Source organism: Fukomys damarensis, unplaced genomic scaffold (assembly GCF_012274545.1).
Source record: "Fukomys damarensis isolate Sample0158 unplaced genomic scaffold, DMR_v1.0_HiC HiC_scaffold_16, whole genome shotgun sequence".
Taxonomy (NCBI): Eukaryota; Metazoa; Chordata; class Mammalia; order Rodentia; family Bathyergidae; genus Fukomys; species Fukomys damarensis.
In genome coordinates this window covers 101,817,173-101,836,560 of record NW_022900928.1, presented here as the reverse complement: position 1 = coordinate 101,836,560, position 19,388 = coordinate 101,817,173, and the positions used below count along the sequence as shown (strand labels likewise).

At 41.7% G+C, this 19,388-nt stretch overlaps 1 protein-coding gene across 4 annotated transcripts in view; it reads left to right on the top strand.

Moving 5' to 3' along the window:
* The first annotated feature begins 5,931 nt into the window (after positions 1-5,931).
* LOC104856650 (aldo-keto reductase family 1 member B10) overlaps positions 5,932-19,388 on the top strand; it is a 23,138-nt gene continuing 9,681 nt past the window's right edge. Inside the window, exons 1-10 of one of the 4 annotated variants that reach the window (XR_778684.3) lie at positions 5,941-6,196; positions 9,375-9,542; positions 11,437-11,553; positions 12,523-12,600; positions 13,396-13,518; positions 13,754-13,860; positions 14,271-14,352; positions 14,859-14,942; positions 15,611-15,693; positions 17,186-17,293. Coding sequence is in view for 3 of the 4 variants with exons in the window: in XM_010616149.3 (XP_010614451.1) it covers positions 6,131-6,196; positions 9,375-9,542; positions 11,437-11,553; positions 12,523-12,600; positions 13,396-13,518; positions 13,754-13,860; positions 14,271-14,352; positions 14,859-14,942; positions 15,611-15,693; positions 17,186-17,228 (951 nt within the window). In the remaining variant the exon portion in view is untranslated. Of the gene's footprint in view, positions 6,197-9,374; positions 9,543-11,436; positions 11,554-12,522; positions 12,601-13,395; positions 13,519-13,753; positions 13,861-14,270; positions 14,353-14,858; positions 14,943-15,610; positions 15,694-17,185; positions 18,551-19,388 lie in introns of those variants that run through there. The other 3 variants (XM_010616149.3, XM_010616148.3, XM_010616150.3) reach the window with 3 other exon arrangements.

Here is a 19,388-nt window from a genome sequence, read left to right as displayed (position 1 = left end):
ATAGCCAATATCATATTACATGGCCAAAAACTGAAAACCTTCACTCTAAAATCAGGAAGAAGACAAGAATGTCCACTATCACCACTCCTATTCAATATAGTTCTAGAAACATTAGCCGCAGCAATTAGACATAAGAAAGAAATTATAGCAATAAAGATAGGAAAGGAAGAAGTTAAACTGTCATTATTTGCTGATGGCATGATATTCTACATTGAAGACTCAAAAAACTCTGCCAAAAGACTCCTAGACTTAAATGACACTTTCAGCAGAGTAACGATATAAGGTCAACACTCAAAAATCAATAGCCTTCTAATGGAAATAAAGAGTTTGTAAATGGGATGGGAAGGAGAGGGTGAAGGGAGGGCAGGGACAAGGGCAAAATATGAAAACAAAGACCTATCATGTAAAGGTACATGATCCTAATAATGAATGTAACTGTACTGTATACCTAAAATGTACCAATAAACTCAATTTTTAAAAAATCAATACACTTCTTTTACACAAATAACAGACTCACTGAGAGAGATATTAGGGAAACAATTCCTTTTACAATAGCACCCAAAAAAATGAAGTATCTAGGAATCAATCTAATGAATGAAGCAAAAGACCTCTATGCTGAAAACTACAGCACTCTGAAAAGAGAGATCAAAGAGGATATAAGAAAATGGAAAGATATCCCCTGCTCCTAGGTAGGAAAAATCAACATAGTGAAAATGGCCATACTTCCAAAACTGCTATGCAGATTCAATGCAATCCTCAGTGAAATTCCAACAGTATATCTCACAGAGCTAAAGAAAATAATCCAAAAATTCATTTGGAACCAGAAAACTATGTCGAATAGCAAAAGTCATTCTAGGCATCAGAGACATGACGGGGGTATACCAATCCCCAACAGGCAAGAGGAAGTTTTGTTTTTTGGGTTTTTTTTTTTTTTGGTGCTTTTTAGGTATACAGTACAGTTACATTCATCATTAGGGTCTTGTACCTTTACATGACAGATCTTGGTTCTTATTTTCCCCCATATCCCTGCCCTCCCTTCACCTCCTCCATCCTTCCCTATTTACAAAGACTTTGTTTCCATTTTTCCCTTTTCTCATATTTTTTTCTTTTCCCTTCTTTCCTTTCCCCTACCCTTTCCATTTCCCCTACTCTTTCAGACCTTCCTTCCTATTTCACATTATCAAGAAATTTTTAAAGATAAAATAAATATGAAAAATTTACATGAGTTATTTGGGTAGAGTCCCTTGGTCTTGGAGTCCCAAATCTGGAGTTGAAGGCATTGGTGGAGGCGCCATTGCTGGGTGGGCCTTCTGTTTAAAGTGCATAGACTGGACTGTTACAGTTTAGGAATGTCAAATATAAGCTTTGTTACAGAAATCTGCATATATGAGACTTAAAAATTTGGGTTGTATGTAGAACAAAAAGAAATTCCTTGTGAGACTTTGGATAGCATTTATCTCATACAAGCAGAATGTGCCCTTCCTTTTCATTACTTCCCACATCCAGTTGTCTAGGACTCACAAGGACAATTTCATTCTAGAATCACCAACTTTCACAGTACCATAAAAGAGTATAGTAGACTCACTATCACCCTTGGGCTCATCTAAGGCTACTTCATTTCTTTTGTTTAACCTGAGTAAGTCTGTCCTTGCATCCCGTTTATCCTGGAGATAAATTCCAAGTCAGATTTCTCAGTTCATTATAAAATTTTTTTTCTTTTGAGACAGGGTCTCACTATGTAGTTCAGGCTGGCCTTGAGGTCACTATGTAACCCAGACTAGCCTCAAAATCACAGCGATCCTCCTATCAAGTGCTAGGACTACAGGCATGAACAACTATACCTAGCTAAAATTTTTCTTAATAAATAAAATTAAAGTTAACCATTGAGGGCATAAAGAAAAAATGGTCTGGAACATTGCTTCCAGAAGATTTATACTTCTGAAAATTTTTGGTTACACTTCCAGCTGTCAAGGTAACAACTCTGCTATAAAGGAAATAAGATTCTAAGCAAAGAAAAGAAAAAGACTATCACCAGGGAACAGGAATTCAAGTTATCCTAAATGGCATCATGGTAGAGATTAAATCAATTTTTTGATCACAAAAGAAAGTCTTAAATCAATATATTTACCAACAGCATCCATGAGAATATCAGGTAGGTCAACTACAGGAGAGCAAGGAAATTTCTTCTATAGGATTCAGAATTCATTCTCAGGCTTAGAGATGGAGGCTTGGAGGCACATCAAGTTGAGTGATACATTCCAGGAATTTTATCTAGAAGTCACTTCTTTTGCCATGTTCCATCAGATACAGGGGTTGATGTTATTAAATGGCTGCTAAGGAGCTAAAGATAGCCCTAGATAATTCTGATTGTGATCTACAATGTTCCCTCTATTCACAATCAAAATGTTCTATCAGCCAAGGTCAAACAGACTTAAAAATCTTTAGTATAGACACAGCTCTTCAACTTCACTGAACATTGCTGCCTTACTTTCCTCATTGCTGAGACAAAACACCCAACACCCACAGTCAAAAGGAGAAAGGTTTATTTAGCTCAGTCTGCGGACATTTCAGTCAATATTTGGCTGGCTGCAAAGCAGGATGGCATGACAGGCAGGCAGAAGAGAAGTTGGTGACAAGCAGAAAGCAGCAAACTACAGGTGACAAGTGTCTTTCTGTGCTTTATATCTTATCCAAGCTACTGACAGTAGGGCAAGTAGCACCCATACCCTTAGTCCCAGCCTTGCATCCTTGATCCTGCCATCATACACTCTAGATTCAGCCAACTCTGAAAAGCTCCAATAGACCACATGAGGGGGATATGCAGACCCAAGCCATAACATTTGCCTTCTCCATTATTTCATTTTGACTTTATATTTCTTTCAGGATTAAAACTCACTCTGATTGGATTTCTTCTCTACATGTAAGTAGGGCTCAAGGAGACATGTGAAATATAGTGTTGGAGTTGGGCCAGACTGTGACCTCTACCTGCAGTTTGAGTTTTCCTACAGTATAACCTATATATCTGGCCCTTAACTGTGGTCACCCCCAAGTGCTGGGGGTGTCCATAGCACCATCAGATCCTTAGCCAAGAAGCCACTCCCTGACCTATGAACAGTAGGTTTTACACACATTACAGTCCCAACTATGAGATATATAGCCAGCTCTCTTCCTTTTAGTCAGCTTCCCCAGCAGACATGGACAATTGGGCTTATCCACCAACACTGCACTGAGGCTCCTGGAATACCTGGAGGCTACCCTTGGTCCATACACATAGATAGCCCTGCTGTCACTGTTATTGTTTTAAATCCAGAGTTTCCAACCCAGGCTGGATGGCTTTGCCAAGTCTCACCCTGAGAAGTTGAGCATAGCTCTTTTGACCTTCCTACTCAACTGGATAGCCCCAGGTGTACCCCTATGCCATTAACAATGATCATCTTTCAATGTGGGCATACAAATTACTTCTACTTTCTCACCCAGGAAGAACTTTTCCTGGGTTTTTCTCTGCATTTTTTTCCTTCTTGCAAAAAGCATACATTGCTTTTAATATTAATAAAGTAAAAGTTGCAAGCACTTTTAAAATAATTATTAAAAATTATAAGGGGATGAGAATACGTTATTCCAACAATAGCAATGGAATATTTTTCCATTTGGGAAAAACAATCATTTTGGATCCACATGTCACATGTAAACTAAAAATAAATTTCCTTTGACCAAAAGTCCCACTTCTGGATATCTAACCCAGGATCCCTAGGAAATTAGCAAAACTGTGCAATGCCTCACTTACAACAATGTAACATAATAGGAACAAGTGGAAATTAAGTATGCAAGAAGAGGAGAAATGCAGAATAAGTAATCATAAAATAGAATCTTTTGCAATCATATAATCACGAAAATAGTATAAAAGCAATTTTTAAAAGTTTTATAAATGTATATAAATTTTGTTTTGTGGTGTTGTTTAAAACTAAATGTAGTGCCTTCAACAACTCACACACACACATATGTAGAGAAAAAAGCTGAGGGAAAATCCTGCCTTGCAATGGCATTTGAGTGATGGGAATAAAAGTAATTGATTTATATTATTATATTTATAAAATTCTACTATTTTTCATATTTTCTGTAATGAATATATAGTACTTTATAACCACAATGTTTTGGTTTAAGATGGGTACAAGAAATTGAAAAGTTCATTATAAGCACAATTACCCAAAGCCAGGAATCCTAAAGAAATAAATAAAGAATATTAGCATAAAAGATCTTTCCCAAGGGTTAACAAATAATTTCCATTCTCTGAGAGAAAAATTTTACACTCTTGCAGCAATCGCATAGGTACAAATTAAAATATGCACTTTTATTCTCTAATTATTAGACTAAAATCTGTGTACACTGCTAGTAACAAAATGGAGTCTTTTGTGTTAAGCCCTAACGAAAGTAAGAACAAATGAAGGGGAGGATTTTATGCACATATGTCTTATGATAAGAGCCATTCACAAGGATGCCAGAATCAAGCTTGTGCAAAGGCTGTGAGAATCTTATACAAAAAGTACTTCTGCAAAGACATGTGCCCTACAACTGTCTGTTTAATCTTGGACTAACATCCCCTGTGTTACTGGTCCTTGTCATATAGGAAATAATACCAGAGATGAAATATGAAATTTTAAGTCTCCCAACCTGTTAACTGTATGACCCACTGAGCTTTTGTTCTCTAAAAATCAAAAAATGAGTTCTAGAAACAAAAGAGGTTAAGAGTATGAAGATATTTATTGATAGGAAAGCTCCTGAGGTGCAAGAGGGGTCCCAGTGTAAGGCCTAAAGTGTCACTTCCACTTCATGGAGCATGAACAGCCAACAGGCCTCCACGATGCTGAGTCCCATAACCCAATGATGGCTCTGGAAGCAAGACCCAGGGCCTTACTTCCCAAAGCCATGAAGCCAAAGGGCCTCCACGATGCTGGGATCTATAGCTCAGGAAGGCTCTGGGAGCTTGACAGAGGAACAAGAGTCACCCAGGAAGGAACACACCAGGCTAGATGGTAAACAGACCTTTATTAATCTGGCCAGACGGCACTCCTGGAGCCGAGTAGCTCAGAGAGGAAACTGCTCAGCAGCTGAGGTCCTTTTTATAGGGTTTTTCTAAACAAAAAGGGCATTCACAGAACTACCAGAGGACAAGATTCCAAGCACACTGCTTATCTTATGCAAGAAATGTTCTATGGTCACTTTTGTCATACCATTTGTCCCTGGGCAGGCTCTTAACCAAGTTAGCAATTAGCATATGAAGAAGCACAGTCTCTGGCCTATTAACCTGGAGTCACTTTAGCTCACTCAGGTCTTACACCTGGTGAGTAGATGGGGACCTCACTTTATAGAAGAATTTTATAGAGTGAAACCCACATGGGTACAACATGGGCCACAGCCATGATCATCCAGTAAGTTTATAAACATAGTCATTGGGAAATAAGTCTCAGAACAAATGTGGGCGGAGAGAACAAATATTTTCATAGGAAGTGGTGAGTCCAGAGGTCTCTGGTCACCCACCAGAGTAGCTGAAGTCTATCTAGATTTCATTAAGCCCAGTGTTTGTTTTTTGAGAAAATTTGTGGGTCTGGTTGTTCTCTTTATCTCAAGGCCCTGTTTCCAACTGACATGTGCTTTAGTGTGTTTCACCTTTGCCCTGACTGTCTATAATATTTCTACCTAACTCACCTGTCTATAATACTTATAGCCATGGATTATTGTCTCAGAATAATTTAAATGATTCTTCTTATTTGCCCCAGGAAACTTCCTGGTCTCAGCCTCTTTGAATACCCACAAAGAGACATGCAGGTCCTCCCTGCAATGCTCATTCTCACATAAACCTCATCTTGGGGATTCTTGACCTGCCTGTTATTTAGATGGACAAACTGCCAAGTGTCACTCACAGAGTAACTCATGTGTTTTACAGTGAGGAGAGTTTGTACTGATTTATCTCTAATTCTTATTCACTATAAGCAGTCTCACAAAAGACTGAAGTGAATTTCCTCCTGGAGTGCCTGCCTTCAGGCTCAGGCTCCTCCCCGCCCAGCTAGAGCCAGCCTGTCAACAAGGACACGAGACATTTCTCTGCTTGCTCACAACCATTTCTGCACCAACTATGGCGACGTTTGTGGAGCTCAGCACCAAAGCCAAGATGCCCATTGTGGGCCTAGGCACTTGGAAGGTAAATATGCAAATCTAGGGGCCCCGACTTCCCTAGAGGGGCTTTTGGATCTGTTTTCTTCACTGCGGGGGGGTTAGAGAAATGAGATTCAGCCCTAGAACTAGGATGCAAGTTATTTTCTGTTCTCAGGGCTGCTCCACAGAAAGCTCCAGACGTGGCCTTTCCTAGCAGCACTGAGCTTTTCCAGCAAGTTTCAAGTTTCAAGCAAGGCTTGAGCTTTTTCAAAAATTAATTTTCTGGGAACTTACTCTCTTAGCAACCATTTCCTCTAAAACACTTCCTGGTGTAAATTCTGAGAAGATAGAGGAATCTGGTCATACCAGAACATCTGCAATGTGATAGCATTCAGATTCATCCTGCAAGATCCTTATTAGTCCCCTGGGGGTGGAAAGTTCCTCTGCCTTACTTTAGAGTTTAGTGTGGTCTAGGGGAGCTCAGTACGTTACAAGTCTTGGCCATGGGTTTGCAGCTGGTAGAGTGGCTAAGAGAAGATGCAGAGCTTGCTGCCTACACTGTGAGAATTGGACTGGCAGCATCAGAGTGGACAGGTTGTTTGCTAAAAATGCAGACTCTCAGACTTAGCCCATGCTACAGAATCAACATTTGCACTTACATCTCCATGTGATTCCCATACATGATAAAGTGTGAGACTGCTGGGGCCAAGAGAGCCTGGGCAGGGCATCGGGAACTCTGAGCAAGCTCTGGCTGTGTTTATATCAACTGGCAAATACCCTACATGCACAGCCAGCACCCTGTGAAGCAGATTCCTCAGCTTCAATGATAAGTTTCCAGGAACTGTTTTTTGTTGTTGTTTTTTTTTTTTTGTATCTCACCTTCTCTCTTCTCCGGGGCCTCTTCTGTGAATTGTGTCTTCTTCCTCTTTCCTCCTCTGCACTGACTTTCTCATCTCCTCCCCTGTGGGGGTAGGACCCCTCTTTGTTTCAGCACAGAGTTTCTGTAGTCTAGGAATTCATTCTTGGTTCTTCTGAGTGAGCAAATCCATGCTCAATTCATTCAGTCTCAGCCTCTCTTCTTAAATATCAAGATTTCAGAACTTTAAAACCATACACATGACAAATAATTACTACTTCCAGATTGCTAATGAATATGCTCATGGTGGATACATTTTGCAGAAATTAATTTTTCAGAATTTCAAAAGTAGATGTGCAGGCTGTAAGTGAGCTATTTTCAAGATAACAGGATTGTACAATTTAAAGGACTATATATGTATTGTAGAGGGGAAAGAGGGTGTCGTGGATAGGGGGATCCCAGAGTGCTTCTGGGCTGCACACAGTTTCTCATCCTAGTGTTGGTGTACCTGTGCATCTTTTTATTTGTTTGTTTTTGTTTTTTGAGACAAGGCTTTGCTATGTAGCCCAGGCTGGCCTTGAACTCACAACGATCCTCCTGTCTCAGCCTCCTGAATTCCTGAGTGCCAGGATTATAGGTATGTGCCTCCACAGCCAGCTTTGTTTTATGCTCTTTGAGATGTTTATTACTTCATAATAGATTAAAATTTTTGTGAGTTTGTATGTGTGTGTGTGTTTCGTTAGTTTTGTTTTGTGCCAATCTTTGATCATATTGAAGATTGAACCCAGGGCCTTCACACTGAGCTACTGTACCTTCAGCTCTGTTTTGTTGTTGTTGTTGTTGTTTTTGACTTGGTAGAATTTTGTTCTTGTTGTTTTTCTTGTGGGTACTGGGGATCAAACTCAGGAACTTGTGCTTGTGAGGCAGGCAGTGGCACCACTGAGCTAAATCTGCAGCCCTTGCTTTTTTATTTTGAGGTAGAGTTGCCCAGGTTGTACTCAAATTTGCAGTTCTCCTGCCTTAGCTGTAAGACCTAAAGTCTCACTTCCACTCCATGGAGCATGAACAGCCAAGAGGTGTTCACGATGCTGAGTCCTATAGCCCAATGAGGGCTCCGGACGCAAGACCCAGGGCCTTACTTCTGGAAGCCATGAACAGCCGAAAAGGCCTTCATGATGCTGGGACCTATAGCTCAGTGAGGCTCCAGGAGCTTGACGGAAGAATGAGAGTCACCCAGGAAGGAACATGCCAGGCTAGATGGTAAACAGACCTTTATCAGTCTGGCCAGGAAGGAACACACCAGGCTAGATTGTAAATAGACCTTTATTAGTCTGGCCAGAGCCAAGTAGCTCAGAGAGGCAACTGCTCAGGGGCTGAGGTCCTTTTTATAAGGTTTTAATAAACAAAAAGTATATTCACAGAACTGCCAGAGGACAAGATTCCAAACACACTGCTTATCTTATGTAGGAAATGTTCTATGGTCACCTTTTGTAATACCATTTGTTCCTGGGTGAGCTGTTAACCAAATTAGCAATTAGCATATAAAGAAGCACAGACTCTGGCCTTTTAGCATGGAGTCACTTTAGTTCATTCAAGTCTCACACAGTCTCCCAGAGCACTGGGATTACAGGCATGCATTATTTCTTTTCTTATTGGTTTGGCAAGGTTAGAGCAAAATGTGGCTTTCTTTTTTCACCCTTGAGGGTGGTAAAACAATCCATTCTTTTTTTTTTTTTAACCAGGAATTGAACTCAGAACCTCGCACTTGTCAGGCTTTTCTATCCTTTTTCTGAAAAAATAATTATATAGTAATTGCATTTACTGAGCTTTACTGAGTTTCAGGTGACATGGAAAACGCTATATATTCATTGTAGCAAGTAAGCAACATAAGGATCTCTTGAGGCCCGGGCTCTTATTGATCCTATTTTGTGGGCAAGGTTTGGAGAGATGGAGGAATCTGCTCAGGACTGTGTATCTGCTAGGTGGTAGAACTTACATCCTGTAAAGAACTCACATCCTTAACACCTTCCAGGATCTGAAAGTAACACTGGGCTGCTCCAGCTTCTAGCTTTCAGCCTGGCCTTTAGCGAGTTGCAGTGGGAACCATCTGTCACTTCTGATCAATGGGAGACATTGAATGTTTGCCTGGATTAGAGGAAACTGACTTTAGGATAGGACATGAAGTCATATGCATAACTTTAATTTATCTTTCTTTTCTTTTGAAAAGTTTTTCAAAGTGTTTGCCTCCCAGGTGTCCACTTGCAAATGGGACCCCAGTGAGCCTCAGTTTGGAGACAGGGGGCTGCACCACCCTGATGGAGGGGTCTTGGAATAAGAGCATCTGATGGGTTTATCTGTGGCTTTTCAGTCTCCTCTAGGCAAAGTCAAAGAAGCCGTGAAGGCGGCCATCGATGCAGGATATCGCCATATTGACTGTGCCTACACCTATCAAAATGAGAATGAAGTGGGAGAAGCCATCCAGGAGAAGATCCAAGAGAAGGCTGTGAGGCGGGAGGACCTCTTCATTGTTAGCAAGGTACATGCGCCCCACAATGGAGGAAGCCTTGATTTCACAGCAGGCAGATGTACCTGGACATGTTTGATACCAAGCCTTCCCTGTCTGCCCATAATTCTCCCTTTATCCCATGCCTGAATACAAACATCCATGCTCAAGCTTGATATGTGGAAGATACTGTCGCTCCCATGTTGTCTACAGTTGGCTCCCATAGTGGGGATGGCTCCACTGAGCCTCTGGTGTCCTTGGCCCTCCCGTGTTTTAACAGTGGGCTCCATCTGTGCCCTGGCAGTCAGTGTAAGGACAAATTTTATTTATTGCCCTTTGCCGTGCACGATCTCCTAATTAATTTGGCTCGATCCGCTAAAAGAATGTCCACCAGCCTTAAATAAGTACAAAAGGGTAAGTTTATTGAAGGATATGGGCATACAGAAAACAAAAGTAAGAATGGAGAGGACAAAGAAAGAGGAGAGTCCTCTAACAGCAAGAGGGACTCTATCCGGGAAATTACCCTTAGGCTCTCTGGCAACAACACCGGAATGTTGGAGGAATTAGGTGCATCACTCGCAACACAGCACGGGTCTTTTCAGCAGTCCCTTCAGCTACAAGTCTCAATCCTGGGCATAAGACAGCAGCAGCAGCCTGGGCTAGGTGGGCTGTTTATATAGCTCTCTAGACAAAGGCAGTAAATCTATCTGTACTTTTGGAGCAAAAAAGGTGAATGTGCTTGCAGTTGCGTCCCAACCGGGCCCTGGCCAGGGGTCCGGGAGGGGCGGAATGCATCACATTCCTTATCTTGATGTTAAGAACATCTGGTCTTTTTAACAAGGTCCTCCCTGTTTTTTCCCAGGGAACTGGCCAGGGATCCAGGGAAGAGGTGAACTAGTGATTACCTTAGAGAACCTTAGAGAGCCGAAAGCCTTAACCCAAGCCTTTCCAACTTAAAGTTTTAACTTTCCTTACAGTCAGAGACAAAGGATGCAATCAGGAATGGGTCCTGAGTTCACCTTTCAACACTGTGATCTCAGTGGCCACAACACTGAGGTCTCAGCCATGTATATTTATAAAATTATGGAAGCAGCTTTCATTGTCACATATGGATTTTTTTCAGTTCTGTAAAAGGTTGGTTATAAAATAAGATTAAAGAATGAAGAAGGAATGCTGACATGAGAGAGTTCAGTATGTGTAAGGCAGTTGAGAATCACTGGATCTGTGTTATAGACAACTCACTAAAAGATGGTGGTTTTAACTACAGTAAATCCCTAACTTAACGAACATTCAAGTTATGAATTTTTACAGGTGTATTGCATAAGATTTACAAGTGTGCAGTAGAAGATTTATAGATGTACTGCAAGAGATGCACTTTATTAGATTATGAGCAAATCAGCTTATGAATGCTCTACAGGAATGGAGCTCATTCAATGGTTGAGAATTTACTAACTTGGAAAGCACATCTGGTGGGACAAGTGTGCAGTCGCTGCATCTGGATAAACTCCTTGTAAAGCCATCACTTGGAGACTGGTAGCCATGGTATATTGAGGGTGCATGAAAGGGCTATCTGTTCCCAGTAGCATAAGAATGCTTGAAATGTAAAAGCTATATACACAAGCTCTCTCAGAGAGCTGGAAACCAAAGAAAGGAATAAAGCAAGTGCATAAATATTTTCTCAGTGGCCTCATACACTAAATGATAGAAGAAAAGGGATACTAAGAGCATTCAAAATGTAAATTGCCTTACAAACATCAGTGACACACTGAGCACCAGTTGCCTGTCATATTGCATCATAAACCATGATGAACTTCATCATCAATGGCCTGTTATCAGGTTAGATCAGGCTGCAGCTCTCCAAGCAGGTTGGGATAGTGCTTGTGACCCTTTCTCTCTCCTGTCCCAATGCCTCTGTTGTACTCTGCAGTTGTGGTGCACATTCTTTGAGAGAAGCCTAGTGAAGGAGGCCTGTCAGAAGACCCTGGAGGACCTGAAACTGGACTACCTGGACATCTACCTCATTCACTTTCCACAGGGACTTCAGGTTTGAGTCACTCGCTGCTCCAATCTTGGGCTGCTGAGCCAAAAGATGGCATAATATAGCATCTGTGCCAGTGCGGGGATGTGGAGTGGGGTGGGGTAAGCAAGAGCTCCTGTGCAGAGCAGCAAGACCCTGGTCTTAAGAGGGAGCCTGAGTCTGCCTGTCTTCGTATGGATACATCTGTATCACATTTGTCATAATTCCATGTCCAGTGGTCCCTTCCAGGGGAACTGTGGATCCTATCTTATAACATTGTTTCAGAGCTCAACCCTCCTGTTAACCAAGCTCACCCTGAAAGTGGCCTTTCAGTGAAAACCCACAGGTGACTGAGGCTGGATGGTAGCCAGGCCTCCCTGAAAAAATATCAAATTAATTGCCTGGGATTCTGCTCCTTACCTGCTCCTGAGCAGTGAAAGGGACATAAATTTCCAGTCCTGTCCCCTTATGACAGTTAGTCTGAGCTTCTAGAAGCTGCAAGGATAAAAGTTGGTTAATAACATCCCTCAAACACAACCTTTGGGCCGAGGATTTAGCTCAGCGGTTCAGTGACCTGCCTTACAAGCACAAGGACCAGAGTTCAATCCCCAGTACCAAAAAAGAAAAAAAAAAACCAACAACCTTTGGGATCTAACCCTTATCTTGAGGCTTAGAAATTAAAGTTTGTCCCCAAATTTATATAGGACCTAAGTATATGACATTAACATCTGTTACAATAATGATGACTTCTAGAATATGCTAACAATGCACTTTAAAGTCAATTCAGCTGATTCTAAAATGGAAATATTTAGATACCAAGACAGATGTTATAGAGATTTTACTGATGCTCATTGCCTTGAACTGTGTTCTACACAGCCTGTCAAAACAGTTTGTGAAGTGAGCATTTAGTATACAAGTCAGGATCCTGAAGCCTTGTTCAACAGCACCTGGTAACCAGATGGAGACTCCAATAAGCTGATGGTTCTGCATTTACAGGCTGGGAAGGAATTCATCCCCAGAGACGATAAAGGCAATATCCTCCCCAGTGAAGCAACATTCTTGGATGCCTGGGAGGTAGGTGCCAGCTACTTATAAGTGTGCTTGGAGAGAAAATTTTCTTCCAGTGACCCTCAAAACTCATCCTGGTATGAAAAAGCCCATAAGATTTTTGTCTGGTTTCATCACTCTTATTCTCTAGTTCTTCTCTGTTCTCAGGACCTTTGGAACTGTGGTCTGCCTGGTATTATTTACATTTTGAAGACTAGGACAGACAAGACTAGAAATATAATGTATCCCAATTGGAGGATACAGATACTGTTTTGAAACCATGGGGAGACACTGGGCCTAGGCTAAGTAACCTGAGATAAGTCATTTATTTCTGTAGTCCTCAGTTCAGTTCCCTCATCTGAAAGTAAATCTTATAATACATACTAATAATACATTTTCTTCAGGATGTGCTAAAGATTAACATAGCTAACACGTTGAGAACTTGAATCATAGAGGCTATTTAATCATCTAACCATAGAGGGGATATTGCGTTCCCATTTACAGATGATAAAACTGACACCTAGAAAAGTTGGTGACTTGTCATGTTATGAAGCTACTGTGTAGACCAGCTGGGACTGGACACAGGTGCTAGGTATCTCTGACTCACAAGTACAACTACTAAGGCCCTTAGCACCCGCCTGGCAAACAATGAACACATAGCCACACATCAGGGATCCTGAGTGCCCCCACTGCTTAGCTCAAATAATAGACTGGTTCACATTATTTGGGTTCAAAATTATGTTAAGACATGGAAATTTTTCTGTGATGATTTCTCTGTAATCTCCCCCAAGGCTTCTTAGAAGGTGTTCCTTTCTATGACAGGTCATGGAGGAACTGGTGGACGAGGGGAGGGTGAAAGCCCTTGGTGTCTCCAACTTCAACCACTTCCAGATCGAAAAGCTTTTGAACAAGCCTGGACTGAAATATAAACCAGTGACTAACCAGGTAAATGCTAAAGTGTTTGAAGACAAGGTCACTTCAGGGTACTGAGTCTCATCTCAGGGCTCAATGATCATGATGCTTTGGGGAAGTGGGAGACAGATCTCCAGGTCTAATTTACCAAGTCAATCAATGGGCAGCATTTCGTCTGTGCTTGTTTGTCTTTTTTGCATGTAGGACTCCCTTCAAGTCCCCCCAAAATCAGCCACATCCTACTGATGCAGATTGTTCATTCTTGCAGGTGGAGTGTCATCCATACCTCACCCAGGACAAACTGATTCAGTACTGCCACTCCAAGGGCATCACTGTCACTGCCTACAGTCCTCTGGGCTCTCCAGATAGACCTTGGTGAGGCTTCTCAGTGGTATTTCTTTCTCCTGATGTACTTAAAATATTATTTTGCGATTGGTTAATGTTGAATCAATAAGGCACCAGAAAGAAAAGCATTGTCTAAGGCAGTATACTTGGCACATCCAGATAGAATTATATTAGGAAAATGGCAATTTAAAAATGAGAAAGACACCATACCTAACCCCCTTTGAGAATGCTCCAGTTTTGACCCTGCTTCTGGACCAAGCTTTACAAAATGCTCACTCTCCTGTGCTCATGAACCTTCCCATAAGAAGACCACATTGTAGTGAGGTCCTCCTGTGTATGTCATAGGCAAAGAACATTGTGTCCTTTAAATATGAGACTGTCATGGGAGTGAGTTTGCCTTAGTGACCATGGTGCTTACTCACACCACCATTTGCCTCTAGGGCCAAGCCAGAGGACCCTTCACTTCTGAAAGATCCCAAGATTAAGGAGATTGCTGTAAAGCACAAAAAAACCACAGCCCAGGTACAGCATGGTTTGGTTTTATTTTTCAATCCAGCAATATATTCTATCAGTCTTGTATTTTATTCCTTGTGTTATCTTCATTTTCTTTATACTTAGAGGGAAAAACTATGAAGTGAAGTTAACTAAAGTGTTTCCTTGAAATCTGTTGGGATTTCCAGGAAATGGAAAGTGTATCAGTGAAGCAGGAGAGCCTCTGTCCATCAGCTCCCTGCCGAGCTCTCCAGGAAGCCACAAGACAGGGATTTGGGTTCTGGTACCAACTGTACCATGTCTCAGTCTTATGACTGCAAGCCATCTCTCTCATACCTAAAAAAGAAAAACCATAGCATTGAAACTCAGTGTAGAGGAAATAAGAGGAAGTGGCAAGTGTCTCTAAAGGGAAGTGCTCAGTCACTATTTGCTGTTGAACCTAATGCCACAGTGAGATACAGAGATAGTTTATTTCACCTTTCATTAGGAGGGGTCCTTGTACTTGACTGGGAACACAGTGCCCCCTCTCTATACAGGTTCTGATCCGGTTCCATATCCAGAGGAATGTGGCAGTGATTCCCAAGTCTTCGACCCCTAAGCACATTATTGAGAACTTTCAGGTAAGACCCTGGCTGGTCATCTGGTGTTCCTCAGGGGAGTAGAGGACAGGGTTGCTTAGCCCATTCCTGCATTGTCCATGGGTAGGTCCTGCCATGAGGAAGAGCCCCTCATGTTGTCAGCTCTTTGGCCAGGGAACTGCCCTCAGAAGAGCTGAGGAATATGAACACAGAGAAGCCCTATCAGATCTGAGCACAGCAGCATCTCGTAACACTGAGAAGACCCTGGGTTGCCCTTCAGCAGTTAGATCATAGGCTACACAAAAGAGCAGACCATGATGTCCTACAAATCCTTCCAGCAGCAGAAGGCTGGAGAAGAATGAACAAGGGGCTATACTTGAAGAACAGTTCTTCTGGAAGAATCCATGTAGCCTTTAGGGAACACAGGCACTGTGCACACTGAAGGCCTCTATTACTGGCCTGCAAGTTGTTCATCTCATCTCCATTAGCCTAGGAGTTGACAAGCGGGGAGGAGTGTATGACCAATCAACAATGCTAGAAGATGATACTGTCTTGTGCAGGATGTTCTTGAGAGACCAGTTTGTATCCAGTGGACACAATGGGAAAAAAGTTTGTCCATACTGTGGATGGAGACTTACTCCATGCCCAGATGGCACAATTCCAACCAGGAAATGCATTGCCAAGGATGTTTTTTGAACTCACCTTTCCAGGTCTTTGACTTCGAATTGAGTGATGAGGAGATGGCAGCCATCCTCAGTTTCAACAGAAACTGGAGGTGCTGTATTATACCTGGGTAAGTGGCTTAGGATGAACCAGGAGGATCATAGGGGGTCTTTTCATAGTGGTGTAGGGTTAGTTTGAAGGATTGGAAAACATCTGGCTTTTTTCTTCAAATGCTATTTTCTGGTTGTTTTGAAAATGAATGCTGGAGTCCTAGGGTAATTGTCATAAGGAAAGACACTTTCTTAAATGCTGCCTGTTGAACTTCTGGGTGCAGAGCTGGAACACTATGTGGGAGGCAGAAACATTCATTCATTCCCTCCACAATTAATCTGCTATGTGCTGGACACTCTGTAGGAGCTTGGGATATCACATTGTACAAAGTTCCTGCTTCCACACACTTACATTCTAGCAGGGGAAACATACCTCAAAATATATGTGAAATAGCAACAAATACTGGGCAGAAAAATAAAATGAGAAGAATAGGAAGAAGATATGAAGTAGTGGGGCCTGGTAAGGATGGTACTCTGTATGGGCTGAGAGAGGTTTTGATGCTAAAGTGTAAGTTGAGCAGAGACCCCAAGGAGATGAACAATGCACTCTGTGGCTGTTTAAGGGAAGAGCGTTCTTGGCAGTGATAGCAGGCAGGACAGTGGCCCTGAGGTGGAGTGTTTAGAAGATTTGAGTGAGGTGGCCAATGAGGCTGGAGGAGAATGAACAAGGACAACATTAGGAAGAAATTAGGTTAGAGAGAGGTATCAAAGACTCTGAGTATGCAGAATGGTGCAGACCATGGGAGAAACGTTAATTTTAGCTCTGAATTGGCTCAGAAGTCATCAAAGGATTCTGAGCAGAGTGAGGGCATAATGACTTATGTTCTCAAAGAACCACACTGACTTCTGGGTGAATGACTACAGGGAGACTATTACATTGATCCAGGAGATGAGAGTGAGCAGACCTGGGTGGGTGAGTGGATGAGGTGAGGAATAATCAGATTCTTGACACACTGGGGAAATAGAGTCAGTTGAATTTGTTGACAAATTAACGATGACACTGAGATTTTGTGTGTTTGGCTTTTGTTTTTGCCTGTGTAGCACAAGAATAGAACTGCCATCGAGGAGAAGAAATCAGGGTTTTGGCTTGAGCATGTTTGTGATGATTGCTGGATATTTAAGAGAGAACATCATACAGTTCAATAGTTGTAGATTGGTGAGCTCAGAAGTAAACTTATGTGGCAGAAGGTACCAGGATCCTATGCCTTTTGCCTGTATTTATTACCCACAACAACAACCAAGCATCAATTGCAGGGCTGTTTCTTAACTTGCAATATTATGAGCTTATTTTGATGCCATGGTCACTACTTAGTCGCCTCCTCTCCTTTCCCAAACATCCATCCTGCCAGATGGAGGGAAGGTCAGGGTGTGAGTCCCTTCTTGTGAGCTCAGTCTTTAAGTGTGGGAAGAGGTTGAAGGAGCATGAAGATGGCAGAGTGAACCAGAGAGGAATGTCAAGTAGACCACATCTGTTGCATGTTTGTCATTTTGTCTCTCTGCCTGCTTTTGCAGCATGTCTTATTTGAAGGAGTATCCTTTCAACTCCAAATATTGAAGCTGAATCACGTGATGAGATGACCAAAGGATGCTGCCTTTTCAGTGCTGTGGAACTCACTTCCTGTGAGCCCTTTTTCACCAAAGCTTTTCTAAACCCATGCTTTTCCTGGGCTCATTGCAGGCAGACTCTAGGCATGCTTGAATTTAAAGCCTGTGTTCAGTCAGGAACAGACATCACTGCAGTGTGGTACAACTTTTTTTTTTTCACTTCTTTTATCTGTCCAGAGGTTTGTTAAATGCCACAAACTCTGCTAACATTGAGGATACAAAGATAAAAATAATTATAGTAACCAACAAGTCCTGATTTTATTATGCCCCAAACACTTTGAAGTGTTTTTCCTATGGGTAAACTTAGTGAATCCAACCCTTATAACTCACATTTTACAAAAGAGGAAATGGAAGCAGATACCAGGGAACTTACTCAAGGCCACCCAGATAGTAAGTGACTGACCAAGTTTAAAAAATAGGTGGCCCTGGGCGAACTCAAGGTGACTTGTCTGCTTTCTTCTCCTGACCCCTCTCCTTCTTTTCTCTGCTCTCCCATTCTTGGTCTCCCGGATTGCCCTGAACAAGCCATCATGCCAAGGAGTTAAATGCTGGTAGAGGCAGAGTCTGTGAAACTCACAACGGTTCCACTGTTCACTGACAGAAGCATCCTAGTGGGAGGGCTGGAAAACAGGAGAGATCAAATGCTTTCTATTGCCATTGATCTGAAGCTTGTATTTCCTTCTATAATATTTCCTTTTATGAAATATCCCAATTAAATAGAAATGTACAGAGAATACCATGAGGATCTGCCCCTCATTTTAAACTTAAATGCTAAATTTCTATCCATTTCATTTCTTTTTCAAAACCATTGTCTCAGGCCAGGGATTTAGCTCCATGGCACTGTGCTTGCCTCACAAACTCAAGATCCTGAGTTCAATTCCCAGTACTACAAGAAAAACAAACAAAATCAAAAACATTGCCTCCACTAAGAATTCTAAGAGCTTCCCCTCCCCTTGGGAACCTTGACACTGACTCCTGTGTTGACCCGTTCAGCTGCCAGCCAGGCCTGGCCCCATGCTTGGGCAACCTAGTAGCCCTCCTACGGAGACTAGATGTCCTCCTCCTACGGAGACATGAGGGTTTGCTCCTGCCTCAGAGAGCAGAGTAAGACAGGTTAAGAAGAAGTACCTGTCAGTCCATGTGGACTCCTCAGATCCCTATCACCAATTCTCTCTTCAGTGGTTAAATACCCAAGGAAAGACTCAGAGGATGATGATAGTTCTGGGCATCAAACTGCAATGTGCATTTAGAGCAGAAACCATGAGCCAAGATTATAGCACAGTCTTAAAACTCTGTCTGGGGCTGGTGATTTAGCTCAGTGTTTCTGTCACCTGCCTCTCAAGCTCAAGGTCCCAAGTTTGATCCCCTGCACACACACACACAAAAAACTCTGCCATGCCACCTTCATCAAGTCATCGATTTAATGTTACTAGGTAGAATGCAACAGGAAGAATTCAGCTTCAGATCTGTGTTATCTCTGCCAATGATGCATAATTTAATTCTAAACACTGGGAAACGTGAATCCACAAGGGGAGTTATTCAACAAAATTATTGGTCTGTAATCTTGAAAATAATCTGAATTAAGATAGTCAGAGGGCTGGAAAACTAAGAACACATGATAAACACACTGTGTGATTCTAAGCTGAATCCTTTGGCTATAAAAGACATTACTGGGGTAACTGGCAAAACTTGAATGAGATCTGAAATTAAATGATAATGTATTATTTCAATGGTTGTAATGAAAATAATTAAATAATAAAGTATTCAAGGGTAATGGCATATCATGTTAGTAAATTACTCTCAAACTACTCAGTAAAAAAAAAAAAGTTCTGTGTACTATGCCTGCAATATTTCAGAGAATTTTTCTGAAATTATCTTCAAAAGAAAAAAAGTATTAAAAAATAAGAAGGCAAACTAGATTTCCAGGAGAATTGAAATGGTTTTGGAAAGGATCACATAAATTCTTTTCAAGAATCTATTTTGCTCTATTTTGAATATTTAGAAATAAATACAAAGGGCTGGAGATTTAGCTCAGTGGTGCCACCACCTGCCTCACAAGCGCAAGGACCTGAGTTGGATCCCCGGTACCCAAAAGAAAAAAATAAATTGA